Source organism: Marmota monax, unplaced genomic scaffold (genome assembly GCF_021218885.2).
Source record: "Marmota monax isolate L192 unplaced genomic scaffold, Marmota_monax_Labrador192_F-V1.1 WCK01_AAM20220418_F8-fsc00001, whole genome shotgun sequence".
In the NCBI taxonomy this organism is placed as follows: Eukaryota; Metazoa; Chordata; class Mammalia; order Rodentia; family Sciuridae; genus Marmota; species Marmota monax.
Window position 1 is genome coordinate 9238583 of NW_026693777.1, and position 10759 is coordinate 9249341.

Here is a 10759-nt window from a genome sequence, read left to right on the forward strand (position 1 = left end):
CCTATAAAGCAAATCTGAATTAAAAAGTCAAAGCTGAAAATCATATTTTATTACAAAAAAAGTAAGTAAATGAAAAATCAAGAACAATAAGGAATCTGGAGCCCCCATTCCAAAATATTTGGAAAGCAAATGGAGCCTTCTAAGTATTGAAGCTGTCCTAGAATAAATCAAAAATAAAATTACAAAGTATTCTAGCTGAATGATAATGAAATTACAAGGCATTAGAATGTATGAAATAAAGCCCAAAAAGTGCTCCAAGAATGATAGATAGCACTAAGGCCTGAATTAGAAAAGCAAAGATTATAGCAATAACTTCAGATTCCATCAGAAGAAATAAGAAAAATACTTCATAAGTAGAAATAGAAGGAAAGAAATGATAAGGAGCAGAAATCAGTTGAAGAGGAGAAAATCAATGAAACCAAAGGCTAGTTCTTTAAGAAATCAGCAAAACTAAATAAATCTTAAGCCAGACTCCATTGGGAAGAAAAAGATGTCTTCAGAGAAGGCACAAGCTACCAAGATCTATCTGTATAATGTATGAATAATTAGAGATAAAACATCATTACAGATCATATAGTCATAAAAAGGAAAAGAAAAAAATGTTACAACAGATAACATAAATAGCTCTATTTCTATTAAAGAAATAGAATTTCCAATAAGAAAAATCCCAGAAGTAATAGGCCCAAATGGCTTCACACTGGTGAATTCTATGAAACATTTAGGCAATAACTACTACCAATTCTGCACAATATCTTCCAGAAAAACAAAGATGAGAAAATACTTCTCAATTCATTGTAAGAGGCCAGCATTATACGGATACTAAAACCAGATAAAGGCACTACAAGAAAAAACTAAAGATCTATATATTCTGAATTGATTTTGCTTTTGTTTAGCACATTGAACCCAAACATGCATGAAAATGATAGTAGTACACCATGACCAATGAAGGGTTATCTGCATATGAAAAGTTGGTCTAATATTTGAAAATCAATAAAACTCACCACATTAACAAATAAAAACTGAAAAATACACAGTGATCTCATTAGATTTATAAAAAGCAGTTGCTGAAATTCAAAAACCATTTCTAATGAAAAAAAAAAAACTCTCAGCTATAAGAGAACATTTCCTCAACCAGATAAATGTCATCAGTGAAAAACCTATAATCAATGTCATATTTAATGGCAAAAGTCTGTAAGCTTTTCCCACAATATCAGTAATGAAGCAAGGATATTTGTTCTCATGGTGAAATAGGACAAAAGAAACAAATTGAAAGCAAAAAAGTAAAACTATATTTGTGAGTATATATATGATGAGATCCCTGCAGAAAATTGAGTCATCTACAAAAAAGTTGTCAAAGCTAATAAATGAGATAAGCAAAATGTAGCATTCAAGGCCAACACAAAAGGTCAATTGTATTTCTATATGACAGTAACCAAAACTTTGGGAGGTAAAATGAAAAAACAATTAATAACATCCAAGAATAAAATAAGGATAAACAGAAGTCAACTGTATTCTAATTTTCTCTTCCTCACAAGTTCAGAATATTTAAAAAAAAGGAAGTGAAATTAAAACTAAATAGGAATGTGTCCTCAAGGCAATGTAAGTATATTTTCTTTATATTTACATACATTAAAAAAAAATACTTCCTCTGTGACCATCTTCAATTCACAGAAATGAAGCTCTTTACAAAGGAAATAAGTTTTCCTCTCCAAACACTGAAATGTAAAATACGCAGATAAGGAAGAACACTTAGACTGAAAAAAAACCAGGAGCGAGAAGCTAGTCTTAGAAGAAATGGAATGAAAGATTACAAGAGGTATGAGGAATTGTAACAAAGAGGAAGAGAACGGCATGTAGGTTTGGATATGTAAATAAACCCAAGCAATTTAAAGTTAATGACATTTCCACTAGAAGCTACATGTACTTAAGCAGAGAAAAGAAAATATGGCTTTAGAGTAGACAACCCTGTCAACAGTAGACAACCCCTATAGAAAGGAGATTGTAAGTAATGAGTTCAATCATAAACTTACTTATTTTTCAAAATAGTTATTTTACATGCTATAGATTTGAATAAAACACAAATCATTTTAAATTGCTACCATTTTTATTGTTTTCCAAACTGCATCCTCAGTCTTGGGGTTCCCTTTTTTTTTTATCGGATTCACAAATTTCTTTCAGATGACTAGGACCTGTCTACAACTCAAGAGAAGTCTTTTAATTCTATATTAATGGTATCTTTTATTTCAATACTGGGAACCTGTTCCTCTTTGACAATAGACAAATCTTCAGGAACAGGAACACTTTCTTCAAATTTTTTATTATCTTCTAAAACAACTGACACTGAGACACCTGCTATCTAGGGAGACTGAAGTTCAGGAAACACATTCTCTAGTACACATCCCCATTTGCAGGAGTTGGTTCAGATGGTGGAGGTGGAACTTCAGCAATCATCTCTTGCACAGGAAACTCTTCAGTGGGAACCACATCAGTTACTGAAAGATCTTTGTCACCGGGGTCATCTTCTGCAGGGACTTCCTCAGCTAATAAAGGCTGAATTTGAACCTGGACTTCTTCTGGAAAGAACTCCTCAACTGGTGGACTCTGAAATTGAAGCATGGCCTCTTCAGCTAGTAGAGACTGAACTTGAGCCAGGACCTCTTCTGGAAAGGCCTCCCCATCTGATGGAGACTGAATATCAGTCTGGACCTCTTTTGAAATGGTCTCCTTAGCTGGTGGAGACTGATCTAGAGACAAGTCTTCTTTTAGAGGGGACTCCTCAGCTGGTGGAGGCTGAGCTTCAGCAGGAGCCTCTTCTATAGGATACTCCTCAAATGATGGAGACTGAATTTCAACAGGAGCTTCTTCATTTGGTGGGGGCTGAACTGCAGCCGGGAACTCTTCTACAATGCCTCCCTCATCAATGAGAGGCTGAACTTTGGGAGAGTGCTTTTCTATAGGAGACTTCTTATCTGTTCGAGAATGCACTTTAGCAGAGGGCTTTTGTTTAGGGGCTTCCTTACTTGTTGGAAGTTCAGGTTCTAGGATCACTTCTGTAAGAGCCTCTACAACTGATGGAGGCTGAACTTGAGCAGGGGCCTTTTCTGCAGACTGTACTTCAGCTGGAGCTTCACCAAACTCATCTTCAGATACTGTAGGTCGAACTTCAACAGGAGTCTCTTCTACTAGTGGAAGCTGAATTTCAGGAGGAAGCTCTTCTGAAGGATCTACTTCAGCTAGTGAGGACTCTGCTTGACCAAAATGATCTTCTGAAAGAGCCTCTTGCACCAGTGGAGGCTGAATTTTAGCCAGAGACTCTAGGGAAGGAGATCCTTCATCTAGAGAAGGGGGTACTGTAATCTCTGTAGTTGAAGTAGCTTTATCAGATACAAGGGTCTTTTCAATTGTAGGTTGTACTTCAGTAGGGGTCTCGTCAGCAATCCTGGGCTCTACTTCAGCTATGGCCCCTTCAGCTGGTAAAAACTGTCCTTCTGCAGGGCCTTCAGGCTCTAGGGAAGGAGATCCTTCATCTGGAGAAGGGGGTACTATAATCTCTGTAGTTGAAGTAGTTTTATCAGATACAAGGGTCTTTTCAATTGTAGGTTGTACTTCAGTAGGGGTCTCTTCAGCAAGTCTGGGCTCTACTTCAGCTATGGCCTCTTCAGCTGGTAAAAAATGTCCTTCAGTAGGAAATTCTTCTGGTGGTAGATACTCTGTTTCAACAGAAGCATCTTTTTTAACAACTGAACCCTCTTGCCTAGACTCATCTGCTAAAAATAATGGAGTATCTTTTGGGGTTTCCTGAGTAAATGAATCTCTGTTGATATTTTTCTGCCTTTTTTTTCCATGGCTACTTATTGCTGGTTGAAATTCAGGACTGTCACTAACAAAAATCTTTTTTAAGGATTTATATATGTGGATACTTTCCTTTGAATTTGTAAGAGAGCTACCTGCCTCAGAAATAATCAGTATTTTTGATTCAGCAAAGTATGTCTGCTGTTCCTTGTCCACTTTTTCTACTTGGGGCAAGCTCATCACAGACAGGTCCCCAGTATAAATGGTCTGCTGAGATCTGTCTATTTTAAATTGAATTGAGTATTGGCTTGGTATAATTTCTACTCCCTGGACACCCTCAGGCAATTCGGGACCTGCTTTTCCAACACAAGCTGGCTTCTTTTTAGGCCCCACTGGTCTATCAGATGACTTGACTTTTTTCTTTTCCACAGAGGTTTCTGTCTGGAGAGATTCATCAGTCATTTTCTGTCCATGCTTTTTCTTTGCCCAAGTTTGCTGAATTTGAGAAGATACTTGAAAATGCTCATATTCTTTGGCAGAGTAGTGGCCATTGCTTCCAGGAATATTACCAATACTTAAGATAGCCTTGGGAACAGTCGATTGTGATACAGCCTGGTGTTTCTTTTTCTCTGTCCCTTCAGTCTGCTGGGATTTGTCTACCATTGGTTGGACAGTTCGCCTTCTCTTTCGAATTTCTTGCCTCCCGACTGAGATAGACTGACGAGGCACATCATTTTCTTCCATTTATAAGATGATGAATTCAAATTTATTAATCAAGTAATTAATCATTAAGAATCACAAATGTGCCAGCTGTAAATCTTTGCCTTCCTTCATTAAGACTTGTTCTACTGAGTTGCTTAGAAAAAAAGCAATTCCTAAATCATTACATTCTATACTACATTCTTGTTGGATCCCACCTTGTTCAGTTATTATCTTTCTTGTTTAGTCTCTGTTAGAACGAAATCTCATTTTTAGAAGTTCCTCTCAAGGGTCTGTGACATCACAGCACTTCTCCCTGCAAGGTTCCGGCAGTTCTGGTCCCAGCACTTTTTCACTGGGGCACAAATTCATCATCAATGACTGCAAGTGTGACATCTTATTACTTTGTGAAATAAATCAAGTTGAAAGAAGCATTTGTCTATCAAAGGAACATTAAGTAAGCTCCAGTAATACCACTTTCTAACTGTTGATTTTTTGAACTTTCAATTCAATCCTTTCCATTCTACTATCAAAGATGGTTATGATACAGAACTCAGAATGCTGCAGCACATTTGTAATTGTTGGAGAAAACAACTGATAATATATGTGAGAGTGTTCTATGAATATCTGTTTATATGACTTTAAAAGAAGTCAGTTCTGGGCTGGGGATGTGGCTCAAGCAGTAGCGCACTCACTTGGCATGTGCAGGGCACTGGGTTCGATCCTCAACACTACATAAAAATAAAGATACTGTGTCCACCTAAAACTTATATATATATATATATATATATATATATATATATATATATATATATATATATATGAAGTCAGTACTGTTCGAAAAAACTAGGATTCTTAAATCCATCTTCACATAGGCTCCTTTCCTGCATCCATGACTTCAGTGATCACAATAGCATCCCACCCAAATATAAGCCATGCTGTCCTTCTCAAACAGCTTCAGATATTTTTATTTCTGAATTATTTCAGAAAGTGGATCCACTCGAATTTTTTTTCAAATAAATGATTGTTGTGTCTAAATATATGCCAAGTTAAATAAAATGCATTATTCGAGGCAGTCACTATAACTCTGCTGAATAACCACATAGGAATGAATGCCCCGGTAAAGATGAAAAGTTCAAATTGAGTCTTTGGAAAAGTTAAGTAGGTTGTTGCTGCCATTGTATTAGATTTGAAATTTCTAACATAATAGATTTGAAAATTTAACTCCTATATCTCAAGAATTTTACTAGAAATATGTAAATTGGTCACAAAAAATATATTAAAATATTGTTAGTTCGGGGAAAATAAAAGAAGAAAAAGTGGACTTTAAAAATATAATCACAGACGTTAAAAATAAAACATCTGCCTGGGCACAGTGGCACACGCCTGTAATCCCAGAGACTCTGGAGGCTGAGACAGGAGAATCATGAGTTCAAAGTTAGCCTCAGCAACGGCAAGCTGCTAAGCAACTCAGTGGAACCCTCTCCCTAAATTTTAAAAATACAAAATAGGGCTAGGGACATGGCTCTGTGCCCCTAAGTTCAATTCTCAGTATCCCCCCCAAAAAATCTGCTAAATAATAATTATGACTTCATTAATCTGGAAATATTTTAAAATTTCTTATGCTGTATTGCTCCCCGCAAAAAACATAAAATTGAATCAAATAATCCTGTTTCATGCATTAGTGTTAGGAACTGAATGTTTGTATCCCCCTACCATTCATGCCATTCATGTGTTTAAGTAAAATGCCCAAGTTATGGAATTAGGGAGTGGGACTTTATAGATGATAACCATCTGCATTTGCATCTGCAAAGGAAGTGGACCTTTAACAAACAGATCTGTTAGCACCTTGATATGGACTACCCAGTCTCCAGAACTTTGAAAATTTAATTGTTGCTTATACTACCTAGACTCTTATGTATTTGTTAGCAGTTTAAACTAAGATACTTGATTTTAGCCAAACAAATGGGTGCTTTTCACATTCTTTTATCCCAGCCTCTAAAACAGTCCCGACTCTTGCATTGATCAGTGAATTCTTGTTAAGTACAACTGGAGAAAATGTGATTTAGAAAACATACTGCTTGTTAAAACATCTCACATGCTCTTTTCATTTTTGTCTGTTTTGCTCCACAGTCTCCTATGTTCCTAAGACTTAATGAAGTAAAGCAATAGTCATTTCAAAGAAGCATTGGTATAGGTTTTAATCATATCTGCTATCATTTGGAAACTGGATTATCAGCTTCTTTGTGTCTGGTGTCTCAATTATACATTTCAAACATTACATGTGTGTTTTGTAATCAGGTTTCTGACATTTGATGTAATATCTTCAAAATCTATTTTGGATCTTTTGGTAATAAGAAATAAGTTTCAATATTGCATTAACTGAGTTAATGTAACATCACATGAATTTAAGTAATTTTGCTTCCTCGACATCTATAAGATTTTATCCAATTTCCTTAAACATAAACTGAATTTTCAGTTAAACTAAATGAAATCCTCAATTTCCAATCCTTAGATATTTATATTTTCCCCTCCAAAAAAAAATAATTAAGAACTTTGGTGATTACCAAAGCTTGGCAAGGGTGTAGGGAAGGAAGGGTTCAAGAGAAAATGATTGATGGGTATATCTGTGTAGTTGGATAGGATGAATAAATTCTAGTGTTTCATAGAATAGTAAGATAATTATGGTTGGTGACAATTAAGTATTTCAAAATAGCGAGTAGAGAGGATTTTAAATGTTCTCAACACGAAGGAATAAATATCTTCAGTGATAGATATGCCAATAACTAAAATCTAATCACTATACATTGTACACATGTATTAAAATATCATTTAAATCCACAAATATGTACAATTACTTTGTGCTAATTAAAAATAAAACATTAAACAAATCAGAACTTGATCTTTCTTAATCATGAACCAAAATTTCATAAAAAAACTGATTTTTGCTACTAGTAATAACTTATTCATAGAAACAAATTGTCACACATACATAATCAATCAATTCAAAAATGCACCTAAAATTTCAAATGCAATTATGAGGAATTTAATGGAGCAGTTTCTCATCCTATTTCTTCCCCCCACCCCTTCATTTCTGGAATAGTTTATTGGTCTGTGTTAATTATACAGAATGGTGTGGGTTTCATTGTGGTATATTGTGGAAACCTAAAACATCTTTTTTTATATATATATATTTATTTTTTTAGTTTTCAGCAGACACAACATCTTTGTTTGTATGTGGTGCTGAGGATCGAACCCGGGCCTACCGCTTGAGCCACATCCCCAGCCCCGGGATGTGGCTCAAGTGGTAGCATACTCGCCTGGCATGTGTGCGGCCCAGGTTTGATCCTCAGCACCACATACAAAGATGTTGTGTCCGCCGATACCTAAAAATAAATATTTTTTAAAAAAAATCTAAAACATCTTTTAATCAGTTTTACTCCCTAATACCTACCCCACCTTCACTTCCTCCCTGCATCCCCTTTTTCTGCCCTACTGTGTCCCTTCTAATTTCACTGAATTTCTATTTTGTTCATTTGGTTTTTTAAAATTTTTTCCTTCTAGCTTCCCAAGACAGAGAAACACTCTCTTTGCCAGGATGATATACCCAAATTCACTAATCATTGCCTAGTCTCTCTTGTCAGATTAGGGCTTGAAATTTTGACTTTTTCCCCCCTAAATCTCATATAATTCAGCTCTCCCCCCACCCCCACCCCTTACTTTGTTCACATCTGTTAAGAGTTGAATCGTGTCCCCCTATGTGATATGTTGAAGTCCTAATCCCCACTACCTGTGGGTACGACAGATTAGAAGTAGGGTCTTTGCAGATGTCATCAAGTTACAATAGTGTTCTTATAGAAAGGAGAATTTGAACACAAGGACACAGAGAGAACAAGGCCATGTGAAGACAGCAGAGACTGGATACATACTGCCACACAGCAAGGAGTACCTGGAGCACCCGAAGCTGGAAGAGACAATAAGAGGATCTCCCCTAGATACTTCAGTGGAAGCATGGCCCTGTCACCACCTTGATTTGGGATTTACAGCCTACAGAACTGTGCGGAAATAAATTTCTCTTATTTTAACCCGGTTTGTGGGATCTTCCTATGGCCTCCCTAGGAAACTAATACAACATCCTTTCACAGTCCCATGTTTCTGACTCCTGCCTGGCATGCTCTATTTCTGACTTTCAATCTTTGGAGCTAGTTTCTTTACTTCTGTCTCAGGTCTGGCATGTATTTTTATACCATATTTGATATATCTCTATACTCATAAAACCAGAGGCATCTGCTGAGGACAGTCTCCTTTCAGTGATTTTGCTGATGAATCACATTTTTACCAAAGAACAAATTTGCTGAGAGGCAATTAATTTAGATATGGCAGAGATGCTTCAAATTAATATGGACCAAATGTCAAAACTGGGACCCATATTGCTTTGTTCTTAACTGAATAGATCAGGTAGGATAAAGCCTAAAAAATATGCATTGGATATAACAACCAAGAAACTGTTGGTAATATTAGTAAGAGCAATTTCAGTGGATGGATGAGAACAGAAGGCTAAAATTTTTAAATCTCTGTACATTAAAAATATATAAAATTAAAATGCAATTAGAAAGTAGAAAAAGAACAAGTCCAAAATATCACATGAAGAGCTATCATTAATTAAAAAAAAAACCTAAGAAATAAATATAAAAATAATGCCATAGAAAAACAAAGGGCATGAATGAAAAATATATAGAAGAAAAATAAATGACCACCAATAAGTACATGAGGAAGATCAAATTCACTTCTAAAATAGAAATCAAAATAATATCAATATAAAATTAGCAATGATTTATTTTAAAGATCATACCCCCAAAATAAATGAGAATGTTACTAATGAATGGTTGTGAATTTTAAATTTGCATTTGAACTGATATACCATTTACTCTAGATAATTTTAAAGTACATATCAAAGTTTCTAAATTCCAGAGATTTCATGTATAATATAGTAACTGTAGTTAACAATAATGTATTATATACTATAATATTCCTAAGGGAGGGGCTCTTGACCATTCTTATACACACAAAAATGGCAACTATGAGGTGATGAATATGTTAATTATGGTAATCAGATTATAATGTATACATGTATCAAAATGTCAAATTGCATGCCTTAAATATATATAATATTTATGTGCCAATAACTTTCTAAAATGTACACACTATTTACCAACAATTCTACTTACAAGTAAATTAATTTTTGGAAATAATTATTTTCTCAAGAAATACTTTTTAATCCAGGCCAGTGGTGCATGCCTGTAATCCCAGTGACTTGGGAGGCTCAGGCAAAAGGATTACAAATTCAAAGCTAGCCTCAGCAACTTAGTAAGACCCCTATTTCAAAATACAAATAAATAAATAAAAAGGGCTGAGAATGGGGCTCAGTGATAAAGTGCCCCTGGGGGTTCAATCCCCAGGACAAAAAAAAACTTTTTGAGCATTTATATATTCCAGTGACTTACCTGGTGTTGATTAAACCACAGAAAAGAAAAGAAAAATATTGTGTTCTGCCTTCATGGATCTTACAGTCTGGTGAGAAAAACTAAAAACAAAAACAAGTTTAAAACTTGTGGAAAGTATTATTAGGTAATGAAGAGAAGAGTGTACTTTACTAAGTAGGGTAAGAGGAGTAGAAGGAGTTTGTAGGAGAGAGTACCTAATTGAAGAATTATTATTCAGAAAATAGTGATAGTTTGAATTCTTCTTTTTCTATTTGTATCCCTTTAATTTCTTTCTTCTGTCTAATTGCTCTGGCTAGAGTTTCAAGGACTATGTTAAATAGAATTGGTTTAAGAGGGCATCCCTGTCTTGTTCCCATTTTTAGAGGGAGTGCTTTCAATTTTTCTCCATTTAAAATGATATTGGCCTTAGGTTTAACATAGGTAACTTTTACAATATTGAGTTATGGTCTTACTATCCCTAGTTTTTCTAGTGTTTTGAACATGAAGGGGTGCTTGTATTTTGTCAAATGCTTTTTTTACATCTATTGAGATGATCATATGATTCTTGTCTCTGTGATGAGCCCCACTTGATCATGGTGCATTATCTTTTTAATATGCTTTTGTCTGAGACTTTCCAGAATTTTATTCAGAATTTTTGCATCTATGTTCATCAGGGATATTGGTCTGAATTTTTTTTCCATGATGTGTCTGTGTCTCGTTTTGGTATCAAACCGATATTAGCCTCATAGAATGAGTTTGTAAGGGTTCCCTCTTTTTCTATTTCA

The 10759-nt window shown here is 35.2% G+C and overlaps 1 protein-coding gene across 1 annotated transcript; it reads right to left on the bottom strand.

Annotated features, from left to right (window-relative positions):
• Positions 1 to 2200: 2200 nt before the first annotated feature.
• Fscb (fibrous sheath CABYR binding protein) lies at positions 2201 to 4536 on the bottom strand. Its single transcript, XM_046461528.1, is given in 2 exon segments — positions 2201 to 2383; positions 2386 to 4536. Coding segments are annotated over 2 exon segments (2334 nt in total).
• Positions 4537 to 10759: the final 6223 nt, after the last annotated feature.